Below are 13,454 nucleotides of genomic sequence, written 5' to 3'. Positions count from 1 at the left end.
AACACACCTCTGCCAGTAAAGGAGTCACACACTCTGGACACTCGAGGTCTGTCTAGGAGGAGGGATACAGTGGCGGTGCATCTCCTGTCAGGCCCCTGCCTTCTAGCCACTGGACACTTGGCCACTCTGGCAGTGATATGCTCTTCAAAGAAGAGTGAGGGAGACGGGCAAAACCATGCCTGTGAGCCAGCTAGGCTTTCCCGAAAGTACTGCTGCTCGGGGCTTTCCACGAGTCATTGCTCAGGCAAGGGCACTCTGACCTCTGGAGCTAACTCTCTAGCTGTGGAAATGGTGCAGTCCATGACCCTCCTTCCAAATATCTCATAATACTTTTTTACAGACAGTCCTTGAAACCCAGTGTATTTTTACTGCATTAGTCTCTTCCGCCAACTGGGTTAGGAGCAAGACAAGGCTATTAAGACTGGTTTCCCTGTCTGCACCTTCCACTGGGGACCCAGGGGAGTTGCTTTTCCCTACAGATGCTGGCTGGCTGACAGACCGGTTTTCCCCAAACCTGGTTAGCAAAAAAGCCACCCTGAGCTAGATGCCCCATGCCTAGAGCTGCCTGCTGCTGCTGGGAAGGGAGTGTTGTGCTATGCCTCCCAGACCCACTCAAATGAGCTCAGTCTCCAGTTAGCCATCCAGTTTATATTAGGCCTCTTGTTGCTTAGGAACCAGAGTTCTTAGTGCTTGCCCCGCCCCCCTCTCCTCTGCCAGTGAGTGGAGCAATGCGAGGTCTCACTAGCCTGCAGCCCGCTCACTTCCCCTAACAGGCCCTCTTCAGCTCTGGGGCCCTTTCCTTCAAGGACATCAAGACTTTGTTTTCCAGCCAAAACCAAACCCCAAATGTGTGAAGCCCGGAAGCTGGCAGCTATGGGATGTTAATTTACACTGATTACTTTTTACAGCCATAAAACGTACTCTGGTTTGCTCCCATCCCCGCCTGCCACCCCCCACCCCCAGTAACTCCCAATCCGTAAGGCACCAGATACAGAAAAGGGGCCTAGAGATGCTGACATCTTTATTGACGCTCCCTGTCTTTGCACTTATATCGTACATGTCATCTGAGGAGCCTGGCAAGTTTCATAAATAATGTCTCTTACATCCACCTTAGCAGCAGGGCCCAGGTGAACGGAGATCAGTACCAGACAGTAACGGCAGCCCAGTGTGGAACGGCCCACATAGCACTTCAGTGTTTAACTCTCCTCCGTGCAGTATGGAGAGGCTCCGCCACAGTGTCTCCCAGCTGCATCAGGCCCAGGCCAGTCGGAACAGCAGGAGCCTCCACTGGTAGCACCGAGTAGGTCCAGCCCAGGAACCTCGAGCAGAACTGGTGTGTAGGCAGCACAGGAGAAGCCAACTTCCAGCCAAGGGGACTTGAATCTTCTGGTTGTCCAGTTACAGTGACAGAATTAACCATGTGTCACCTCCACAGCTGTCTGGAAACGAGAGGTGGCAGTCTCTATGGGGAGATGAGGCCTTTATCCTGGGAGCAGGCAGAGTGCGTGCACCAAACTAGATGAGTGCTCCAACTACACAAACCGAATATATTAAAGCTTTGGGGTCTTTACAGCCTTTCTTCCCCTCCTGGTGTCCCTAGAGGTGGGAAAGGAAAGGGTACAAGAAGACACCACTGAAGGTGGAGTACACTTCATCAAAGTCTGTGTGAGCCAGTCTGCCCCCAGTCACCACGACGGTGACGCCATCTCCTGCCTTCAAGTGCACGACGAGGTGGAAGGCGCCCGGGCCCCCACAGGTATGCACGGCCCCAGGGGGCCGATGGTACTCCAGGAACTCTCTCCTATACCCGGCCGTATGCAGCTGGGCAACACTGGCGTTGGAAACAGACAGGACGGCTTCCACGTAGGTGTCTCTCTCCGGCGTGAGGGTGGCCGTGATCAAGTAGCGCCCATCGTACGGTGCCGTGAAGATCCCTACAAAGAGCCAGACACAGGTGAGCTGAGCTGGTGTCTTCGCCACCCATGCCCTGGTTTCAGACTAACCTGGACCCATCACACACGAGGCCACTTTAGGTTGCTTCCAAATGCCCCTGGGTTTTAGCACCCAATGTCTTGGCCAGGTCAGCCTGGTTAATCACCAAACCTATAGAAGGAAGGCTGACTTGAGAAGAGTGGACCACCTGCCCACGGCTGTTGAGACGAATGAAGATCAACCCCAGGGACAGGTGCATTCTAGACAGGCATTCTACATCAACAGCCCCAGTGTGGCCTGTCACACATACAAACCTCAAACTCAGGCCGCTCAGTTCATTTCAGAGCCTGCTGTCCAGGGCTTGTAATGTCCAAACAATAAGAGCTCCAGTACCCCAGGACTTGGAGTAATTCTTGCCTAAATTTACAACAGGCCAGGAAACAGAAACCAGCCATGGCCCTACTGGAACAGGCATCCAGTTTGGCCAACATTCCTGCTCTGCCATGTACATGGGCTGGGTACCCTGGAGTCTTGGGCCCAATACCCAGTCCCTGCCATGTTAAAAAACCACTTCTTAAATCCCTGATGGCTCTTAGGCCAATTTCTGAAATAGCAGATGAAAACAAAGTTTGCTCTGGCCAAGAAGCAGACAGTGAACCGCTCAGCCTTAGGAGGCCATGCTAACCCTCCTCATCTAAAGAGTCTGCTTCTTGAGTATAGGTCCTATTCAGTTGTAGCCAGAAGCCCTACTGTCCTCTAACCCCAGTGCCCCACATGATCTGGGAGGCAAAGGAAGTGGCTAGAGAAAGCATAGCATCCATCCATAGCATCCGTCCCAGGAGTGGGTAGGGGAATCAGGCCTTCGCACTTCACCATAAACCAGATGTCACCATGAAATTAGGATCTTGAAACTAAAAAAGGGCCCATTTAAGAGTCTAGCCTTCAAGTATGCCTGGGTTAACCCTGCCCCTTCCACGCTTACTCTTTAAATAATATCCTGATTATAACTCCTGGAATCTTGACTCTGAGGACAGCTCAGGCCCCAGTGTATAGGACCAAGCCTAGCTCAAGGACCACCTGGAATTTCCTTGATAGTACTGGCCTGCTCATGAAGATCACCAGCCTGCATGAGTGGACAAGGGGTCCTCAGAACCAACATAGCCGAGGGGAAAGAGTCCCCTCATTCCCAATCAAAGTCAACCCCCAACTCTGGCACAAAGCCCGTAAGCATAGATTAGAAAGATTGTTTAGAGCAAGGTTTGGCAATCTGGACACCTGGCTACTTTCTCTGAGGTCTGCCAGTGACTTTATCAGAACCAGTGTGACTTAACCAGAGGGATAACCAGGCTTGGAATTGTGGGAAGAATGGCTAAAAATTACCAAGAAGATGACCAAGGCCCTCCCCGTCCTGTGAAAGCCATGCTCATGTCTACATAATGAGCAGTAACTGCCAAAGGCGAGGAGACGGGGCAACGCTAGACCTCCCATGAGCCTCAGAGGGCTGCCCCGTGGTCCAGACAGGGAATTATCCTTTTAAGTGGTAGGATAGACCCATGTGTGACTATCAGGAAGGTCTCTGTGCCAGCGTATCAGGTGATGGGCTGGGAACAGGTGAGACAGTACAAGCCGGAGGAAAGGAAGGAAGGCTGTGCTGTCAGAGCTCATGTCAGCTTCTACCACAGGCTCCCGGGTCCCCTGGAACAGGCTTGGGTGCCACAGGCCCCTTCCAAAGTCCACTGTTTAATTCGGTCTCAGTGTGTGTGGCCCCACACTCTGGGCTCAGTCCCCTCTGGAGAGAACACAGCCCTTTTTGGCTCATCATAAAAACAAGATTCTGAAGGCAGCATCTGCCTATGAACATGCGTAGATAAAGCATGCTTGATGACCACTAGAGGGCAGGTGGAGGGGGCGGGGCTGGGGCGTGAAAGGTCATAGCTGGCAAAAAAAAAAAAAAAAATCCTTTTTAGCAACCATTAAAAGCTGAGCAGTAGAAGGGTGGTGAGGCCTTGGGCTGCCCTCCCACACCTGCAACCCAAGAACTGAGGGTTCGGTGACAACCCACTGCCCAGCTGAGGTTCTCTCCAGCCTCCAAGGGCCAACACAGGGTGAGCATCTGGGTGGAGCAAGACAGAATTCCATTTTAGATACTCACCAGTGTTGGGGTTATACACATCCCCGTCGTTCACCAGCACCTTATTAAAGAGGACGACCCCTCCATCACTGGGAAAAGGCTTCTGGGTAAGACCAGCCGAAAAGGACACCAGCGCAGGCAGCGGCACCCCTGGGACAAAGAGAGGCAAGAGCTTGTGGACCTATCTTCTGAAAGTGTTGATGGACACCCGGGTACAAGTTACGCCTCCTGCTGGAAGTCCAGAGACTCCCCTTGTCAGACCAAGGGGTTGGACAGAGAAACGGGGGAACTAGATATGTGTGTGAGACACACATACTGCATATGAAAGCCTCAAAGGGATTGCATAGAGTGTGTGCATGTGAAGCTGAGTGTGTGTGTGTGTGTGTGTGTGTGTGTGTGTGTGTGTGTAAAAGAGTGAACCGTGAGGCAGCTGGGCGCTGGCTAGCTATGTCAGGGGCTAATGCTGGACACACAGGGAATCATCTAGGGAGCGGCTTGCTTGTAAGCCAGTAAACCTCATCAGGACCACACAGGGCACAGCACACCCAGCCTCCCCTTGAAAACCGTGAACAGAGACCATGTAGGAGGGAAAATTCCTGCCTCTGAGTCTCTCTAGAGGTTCAGTCCACAGAGGCCAAGACCAGGGGGTCTGCTGGGTGTGGAAGGGCCTAGACTCCAGGCTGTCTACCCGTGCCGCACCCCCAAGGGAGGAGACAGGAAGTGCAGGGCAGAGACCACCAAGAAGAACAATCCTGTGCAGGGGCTCTGTGTAGACATACCTGGAGTGGCTACAGGAGGTGACTTGGGATAGCCTGAAAACAAAGAGTGAAATGTCAGATTCTGCACAGGTATTTTTCAGACCTCTCTGCCTCCTGGGATGGCTATATCAACATCATTATTCTGACCCATCCCTAGGGAAATTACACTTTTAAATATTTATTTTGTTGTTCTGGGGTGCTCCTGATACCCACATGTCAGATAAGCAAAAAAGAGGTTCCTCTGCACTCTCACGCCCTTTGGAAGCTACCTTCCTGAACTTTGTCCTCTAAAGGTGAAACTCGGACCCACAGAACACACCAACAGGCACAGGTTAGGACAGTCTGAACACACCAACAGACACAGGCTAGGACAGTCTGAACACACCAACAGGCACAGGCTAGGACAGTCTGCTATCCCGTGCCTTCTGCAGGACAGACTTACCTGGGGCACCTGCGTAGCCTTCTGAGCTAGGAATCGGCCCCTGCCCCATCTGTCCATCCACTCCCTGAGGCAGGCCCCTTCCAGACATGCCCATTCTGCCTGGAGGCCCAGCCTCTCCCGTCTCCATGATAACTCCACTAGAGCCAGGCAGGAAGGGCAACCCCGTGCGACCAGGCCAGGCAGGCAAAGGTGGTGGCTGCAGGGGCCTCTGGGGCAGTACTGGCCGCTGGCCTATCTTTGGTGGTCTGGCAGGGTCTTCTGGCAGTGGGGTAAGCTGGGGTGGCTCAGTGGTGGCCTCCTCCGAGGGTCTGGTGGATTCTAGTGGAGTCCTCCCAGATGGTCCCTGGGTTGCTTCTAAGGGTTCCTCTGCTAGAAATGAGAAAGAAAACAAGGTTCAAATGTCTCCAGGTCCCTTTTGTAAGACTGATCAGTATCCCTTGATCAACTACAAAAAGGCTGTGCCTCTATAGCTGACGCACTGTCTCTAATGGGATGTAAACATCACTAGAGCTTGGGACAGCTTGCCTGGCATCTTCTGAAGGGACTGCAGCCAAGCTGCCTCTGACTACCCAGGGAGAGCTGGGAAGACAGCCAGGGCCTCCTGGATGTAGATGGCAACATTCCAAATCAACATGACTCTGTCTCCAGTGCTGTATGTCCACTCAACGAGTGCTCACATCAGAGATGTGCCACCAACTACTGTAGTCGCTAAAGCAAGCTAGCCTTGGTGTCAGATTGGTAGCCTCGCTGCTGGCTTGTGAAGACCCCTTGGCTGCCCTGTCAGGTGTCAGGAACCTTGGCTGCCCCTACAGTTGGCACAGACCCCAAAGAGATGCCACCACCATTTCCCCATACTTTGAGATCACCAGTGGAGGAATCTTCTGCTTCAACTGTTTCTGTCAGTGACAGCCACCACAGTGACAGCCACCACAGTGACTCAGCCAAGAGCTGCCACCCCTTCCTTCCTCTGAATAAGTTCCTGGAACTAGCATTCAAAAAAGCCCTTGCTACGTGCTCACAAAACATACCACTTGCAAATGCAAAGACCACCTTCCTCTTTTATTAGTCTGGTGCCTCATATGCCCCAGGACATAGAGCTGGACAGAATGAGGCATCACCAGCCACTGCACTTTGGCCCACTGTCTAGAGTTGCTTTAAAATTCTATAAAATGTATATTGTACATCAAATACGTGCTCTCTCCTTCCACCCAAGAGCTGGCGACCAGAACATCCCCCCAAAAAAAGTTATTCCTCTGCCTTTTCTGACCAGTCTTCATGAGAATAAGCTCCACAGAAAATAATTCTAGTAGTCTCCATGTCTGTTCTCCTAAGGATAACATCTGGATAACCCCGCTGTAGGTTCAGGCAGTAAGCAGATGTGATGAAATGAACAAGGCAGGAGGGTCATGGGTTCTAGGCCAGACTATGTATGCATTCCACAGAAACAAGGGAGGAAAACACATGAAAAGGAGTTGAGGGTCTTTCACAGGACAAAGGTTAAAGGTGGTCCTAGAACAAAGGTGGGGGAGATACAGATGGAATGCCTTGTGCCTTCAGGCGCATCCTGAGAAAGATCAGCCCAGGTGTACCAGGAAGCAGGGAAGTTCCAGAAGAAAATGTGCTAATATTTTAAACACAGAACTGAAAAGTGCCCAGATATATTTTATAATATAGGAAATTACATTGAGGGGCTATTGGAAGTTGATAGCACATTTCCTCCCATATAAAATCTATTTCCATTTTTCCTATGCCCGATGTGCATGATGCATGCTTGTTATGTGTGTGGTACCTTTGTGTAAACGAAGTAGAGACTGGAGGTTAATGCCATTGGACCGACCTCCGTGATTCCCCATTACTCACTGTGGCAGGCAGGCTCTCTCAATCAAACTTAGAGCTCACTGATGTGGCTAGTCTTACTAGCCAGCTTGCTCTGGGGATAGATGCTCCGTCTCTGCCATCTGAGGCTAGAATTACAGGGACACCTCCACACCTACCTGGCATTTGTGTGAATTCTGGGGAGTCCCAACTCTTCACCCTTGCTTGGCACTTCTGAGCCTTCTCCCCAACCCCTTATTAATATGGACTTTTTTTTTTTTCCTGAAAGGTCATGAGCCAATTGTGGTGGTGCATGCCTTTAATTTTAGCACTCAAAAGGCAGAGGCAGGAGGATCTCTGTGAGTTTGAGGCCTGCCTGGTCTACTGTTCTGGGACAGTCAGGGTTAGGCAACATAGTGAGGCCCTATCTCAAAAACAGAAATAAACAAGATGTGAAAGCAGGAGGAGAGAGACTCTTCTGGGAAAAGGGTAAGAAGGGGAAAGAAGGCATGAAGGAGGTGGGTTTCTTAAAGGCACAGAGCATCTTGGGAGATGGCTCCACGGGTAACATGCTTTGCCACACAAGCATGAGAATCTGAGCCCTACCCTTAGCACCACTGTGAAAAGCCAATTACACAGGCTCTCACGTGATACATGTGCATACGTGTAGGCAAACACTCATATATATAAAATAAACATCTTAGGGGTGGAGAGATGGTTCAGCAGTTACAAACACTGGCTACTCTTGAAGACCCAAGTTCAATCCCCAACATCTACATGCATAAATCCAGTCCCAGGGATTTGACACCCTCTGTCACCTTAGGGCACTGTGTGTGTGTGTCTGTGTGTGTGTGTGTGTGTGTATTGCACAAACATAAATGCAGACAAAACATCCATACACAAAAGCATCTTTAAGGAAGGTAGAAAGTGACAAAGACATTTGGCCTTGACCTCTACCCTCCACGTGTGAATGTGTGTACAAGCATACACATAAAAATCTTAAAACAAGGGACGAGGGAATGAAGGCTAAGGGGAGATGAAAGACCCAAGAACATCGTGCGGTCATATGAAAATGTCATGAAACATTCTAGATAATTCATAAACACCAGTTAAAAGTCCGCTGTTTTCCACTGTCTATAAAACCAGCCTCATCTCCTCTGCTATCCAGTTCCTGCTCCAGCACTAGTGCCAGGCTCTCAGCTGAGCCTCCCTGACTTTGCTGTGCTGTGCTGTGCCTGCCCCCTGAAACCACCCACTCAGCACCCATCCCTACAGCCCAGTTCAAACACCACCTCCTCTGTGAAGCCCTCTGGGGTCTGCCCAAAGGGGCTTGAGCAATCCTGCTTCTGAAGCACAAGGCAGTTTGGACCCCTTCAAATTCGTCAATCTTCCATCTGCAGGTGGATGGTGTGCTCACCTTCACTATCCCTGGTCCTGGGGACTTAGCATATGGCCTAGCACGGGACACTGAGTCAGAGGCTGTGATAGTGACTACGATTCAGTCAGGACACGGGAACCCTAATTCTACCCCCAAATCACGGCCACTCTAGGGTTCTACTTAGACTGCTTGGGTGCACAGGACCATGATAATTCTAATTCATTTCCCTCAACACCGGGCTTATCAAAAAATCGAGAACTTAAAATCCTGTTTGAGCAAAGAAGTCAGGGCTCCAGGGGTGAGCAGATCTGCAAGGGAGGAGACAACAGTGAGAAGTCTGGGCCGATTCAGCCTGGGGCCCAGGCCCAGCCTCTCCCAGCTTGGACTCCACCCAGTGTCACACGGCGTTTCCAGAGATACTTATTATCAAATCCTAAAGGAGCAGCACTGTGTTCAATCTAGAGAGAGGATTCCCCTGAATGCGCACGTCTCTCATCCAGAAAGTGAATCCCTCACCTGAGGAGTGAGTGAGCACCAGGCCTAGCTCCCAAGGCGGGGGGCGGGGGTGGGGGTGGGGAGGGGGAAACACTGGGAAGAGAGAAGAGTGAGGAAGATCAATCGAGGAGGAGGAACAAGAAGGGAGGGGGAATGAGAAGAGAGAGAAGGAGAGAGGAGGAGGTTGTTTGACTCCCTGGGTGACTCTGCCCTGTCTTCCAAGGCTCTGATTAAGTTTTATTGTGGCATCTCATGCCAATAATCCCAGTACTTGGGAAGCTGAGACAGGAGGATTGAGGCCAGTATGAGTCATGTTGAGCTCCAGGCCAACCAGGATACAAAATAAAACTTATCTCAAAATAAGTGGGGGTAAGGGAGCCAGTTAAAAGCCAGTGTCGCCGGGCGGTGGTGGCGCACGCCTTTAATCCCAGCACTTGGGAGGCAGAGGCAGGTGGATTTCTGAGTTCAAGAGTTCGAGGCTAGCCTGGTCTACAGAGAGACAGCCAGGGCTACACAGAGCCAGGACAGCCAGGGCTACACAGAGAAACCCTGTCTCGAAAAACCAAAAAAAAAAAAAAAAAAAAAGCCAGTGTCAACTTTACTAAAACAACACTCCTCTGGAGGCTGGAGCGCTACAGTGGATGTCTCCGTCTGAGCTGACACCCTCCACCCATCCACAAGAGTTAGTTAGGCTTTTATCTGCTGTCTCAGTACCCCAGGGGTAGAGGGGCTGAGCTCCTGGCAGGAAGGTGCTATCTATGTATCGGGCAGCTAGATAGTGTCTAGTCACTGACTACAAGAAGGCGACCCTCGCTGTTACTGTTTTAGAGTCTGCCATCCAGGGTTGGGTCTGGCTGTGGCAAGCCAGGGAAAGCTCCCTAGTTTTCAGTCTCAGCCTCTGCAGTGCCCCCTCCTGTCATCCAGGCAGAATTCGACTTCTACCAGACAGGAGCTGACTGAAGCACACTGCATGAATGCCGAGTGTGGTCCATCAGAAGACTGGTGGGAAAACCTGGTTTCCCTGTGTCTAGCATTTGCTCAAGAACTGAGAGACAGAGACACAGAGACAGAGAGAGACAGAGACAGACAGAAGAGAGAGACAGAGACACAGAAACAGAGAGAGATAGAGACAAAGAGAGACAGAGACATACAGAACAGAGAGAAAGACGAGAGAGAGAGAGAGAGAGAGAGAGAGAGAGAGAGAGAGAGATACAGAGAGACAGAGAATCAGAAAGAGACAGAGAAGGACTAACTGGGGAGAAAATGCCCTGAGTAAGGTCCCTGCCATGCAGCATGAGCACCAGAGTTCAGACCCCAGCACCCACCCATGCCAAGCAACTAGTTGCAGGGGCACGCCCGTGTAACCCCGGTGCTTTGAGAAGGAGGCAGACACAGCTGCCTCCCTGGAGCTTGTTGGAAAGTGGAAAAGTGGAGTTCCAGGCTCAGTGAGAGACTGTCTCAAAACTAAGGAAGAAAGACCAGAGAGGCCTTGGTGTTGAGAGTGCAGAGTGTCCTTGCAAAGGCCTAAATTCAGTTTCCAGCACCTACGTCAGGTGGCTCACAACCAGCCACACCTCCAGCTCCAGACTCTGACACTTGTAGCCTCTGGGTGGATCTGCACTCCTGTGCACACATCCACATACATACGATCCTTAGAAAGAAAATTAAACAGCTGAGGTGGAAATGGCTGAGGAAGTTGCCAAGCTTGACCTCTGACCTCCATCCACATGCACATATAAACACCACACACACACACACACACACACACACACACACACCATGTTCCATGTTTGTGGTTATGTGTTAGGCCATAGTTGTAGCTATTTTTAGCTAACTGTATATGGCCTGTGGGTCATGGGTTGGACCTGCCTACCCGAGGATATACCTTCCAGCCATGTACTAAAGCTGGAGAATCTACACGTTGCGACTTTAAGAAATCCACGATCGAGATATAGTGTATATACCCTATACTAGCATTTGGAAGGTTGAGGCAGGAGGACCACAGTGAATTCAAGGTTAGCCTGAGCTCTAGAGTGGCTAGTAAGGGGTACACATGAAGAGCCTGTCTCACAAAAACAACAACAAAGGGACAGCAGGTTAGCTCAGTGGGTGTTAGTGCCTGCTATCCAAGTGTGACCACCTCAGTTCCAACTTTGAAAAACACATCTTAAAAGCTGGATGACATGGTGGCACCTCTGTCATCCCTGAGCTCCGACAGCAGAATGGGTTGCTTAGAAGCTGAAGGACCAGCTAGCCTGGAGCACACAGCATGGCAGAAACAAGAGACCCTGCTTCAGCAAGGGGAGAAGAGAGAACCCACTCCCAAAAGCTGTTCTCCGACCTCCCCATGCTATGCGTGCTCTCTCGACTCTCCCTATTTTAATAATTAAAATTTTAAAAATGTGAAAGAATGTAGAGGAGTCGTTCTGATGCTTTGATTTAATTGGGAGTGAAGATCCTTGTCCCAAATTGGTTCTTGATCAATCAAAAAAGATGCCAGAGGCCAATGGCTGGGCAGAAAGAAAGAGGCGGGTCTTCCAGGTTCTCACAAGCTAGGAGAGAGGAGGTGGAGAATCGAGATACTTGGGGCAGAGAGATGGAACAGATGAAGGAGCTGCAGGGGAGAGCTTCCAAAATGTAGGCAGAAAGGGAGAGCAGCCCATGGGCTTCACAGAAGGTAACTGGGCAACTAAGCTGAGAGAAGACTTAGAGGTGTTGAGGTAGGAGCAAAAGGAAGGACAGGCTAGCCACAGGAGGCTTAGAAGAGTCCAGCCATTGAGCCAGTAAGGCAGGTTAAAAATGAGCTAATGACTGTGTGTCTTTCATCTGTAGATCCAAGATAGCTCCTGGGCTGGGCACAACTGACTTAAAGTGGTGTAGCTAAGACTACCCACTAGAAAAGAAACCCATCAAACTGACACTACAGAATGCTAAGTGGCAAACATGGCTGTCCCCCAAGTGATACAGGCCTAGGAGGACAAGCCTTTACCACTACAGCCTGCAGAGAGAGAAGCAGTCGCTTGGCTACTCAAAACACAGGCTCCAAAGCACTATGGCCAGTTACCAACCCTCCCTGCAGGAGGGTGAAGAGGTTCCCACAAGACAGGAGGCCTAGCCATGAAGTAGCAATTGGTGAGCACATGAAAGGCTCCTCAGATCTCACAGGCAATCACATGATCTGAACCGTTCCCTTGACAGCATAGAAGGGGAAATGCACCCAGAGGAAGGAAGGCCCTGCCCTGACCATACCGTAACTCACAGAGGACACCACAGGGACCTTCTTCAAGAACAGAGATCCTACAGGCACTCCAGTCAAGGGGAGTCAGATATGAAGACAGTGAAACGCACGGAATAGAATAGAAGGCAAAACTGGTACAAGGATCTAATTTCAGCTTGGTCCAAACCAGTGAAAACAGGAATCCCCGTACAGCTCTATCACATGTGTTACTATCTGTGGTGACGTCAGTATTGAAGCCCTTTGTGCCACTGCACTGGATCCTGTGGTGGCAGGGAGAGGGTGAGAAGAGAGGGGGTGGGACCAGCCTCACTCACAGTTTGTAAAAGATAAACTCAGTTAATCCTAGTGTTTGTATGAATAAGCTATGAAGGAAGACACATCCATGGCTGCCACTGGCTGTGGATGTGGCTCTGGGATACAGTACTCGCTGAGCACACTCATGGCAGCTAGTGAAAAGCTGTAAGACAACGAAGCCTGTACGTGGGCTCACTCGCATACCCGGCCTTGTGTTAGTGCAATGGTATCAAAGTTGATAGTTTATCTGTCCCACCCTATTCTGTGTACCTCTTACTCTGTGTGGTTCTAACCTGCCCTGCTACTTATGACTCGATTTCCTTCCATTTCAAGGACTGATCTGGAAATGGCTTTTTATTTTAACAACCAATTTCCCAGGTCTCACCTCACCTCTGCTGAGTCTGGGTGATCCATGTCTTCAAAGTTACACAGGACTCACACATGTGACCACACGGAAGGCTCTGGACTAGAACATCTCTGTTCAAATTCAGGATTTTGTTTTAACATTATTACTGTTTAAATTGTGTGTGTGTGTGTAAGTGTGTGTGAGTGTGTGTGAGAGTGTGTGTCTGTGTGTGTGTGAGTGTGTGTGAGTGTCTGTGATAGTGTATGTGTGTCTGTGTGTGTGTGAGAGTGTGTGTATGAGTGTGTGTGAGCATGTGTGTGTGTATGAGTATGTGTGTGTGAGTGTGTGTGTCAGAGTCTGTGTGAGCATGTGTGTGAGCGTGTGTGTGAGTGTGTGTTGGTCCTAGAAACTGAACTCCATCCTCTCTAAGAGCTGTGCATGCTGCTCTTAATTGCTAAGCCATCTCTCCAGACACAAAATTTAAAATTTTGATAAATAAAAGCTGCTACTTACAGCAACTAGGGTATAACAAAAACCAGATGCCCCAGGGAAGAACAGACTGCCTGACATGCATATTCACTTGTGGTTTTGTGAGTTCACAGAATTCTGATAGTCCATCACTGTA

General features: G+C 50.3%; 1 protein-coding gene across 1 annotated transcript in view; it reads right to left on the bottom strand.

Annotated features, from left to right (window-relative positions):
- Nucleotides 1–1,004: 1,004 nt before the first annotated feature.
- Nucleotides 1,005–13,454, bottom strand: part of Emilin2 (elastin microfibril interfacer 2) — a 59,322-nt gene continuing 46,872 nt past the window's right edge. Inside the window, exons 5-8 of the mRNA XM_028762214.1 lie at nt 5,264–5,632; nt 4,843–4,875; nt 4,085–4,213; nt 1,005–1,934 (exon numbers count right to left, since the gene is read on the bottom strand). Coding sequence (XP_028618047.1) covers nt 1,597–1,934; nt 4,085–4,213; nt 4,843–4,875; nt 5,264–5,632 — 869 coding nt within the window. The 3' untranslated portion in view covers nt 1,005–1,596. The remainder of the gene's footprint in view (nt 1,935–4,084; nt 4,214–4,842; nt 4,876–5,263; nt 5,633–13,454) is intronic.

This window comes from Grammomys surdaster, unplaced genomic scaffold, assembly GCF_004785775.1.
Source record: "Grammomys surdaster isolate TR1022 unplaced genomic scaffold, NIH_TR_1.0 132, whole genome shotgun sequence".
Classification (NCBI taxonomy): Eukaryota; Metazoa; Chordata; class Mammalia; order Rodentia; family Muridae; genus Grammomys; species Grammomys surdaster.
Note: the sequence above shows the minus strand (reverse complement) of the source record. Positions and strands in the feature narration are given on the sequence as shown.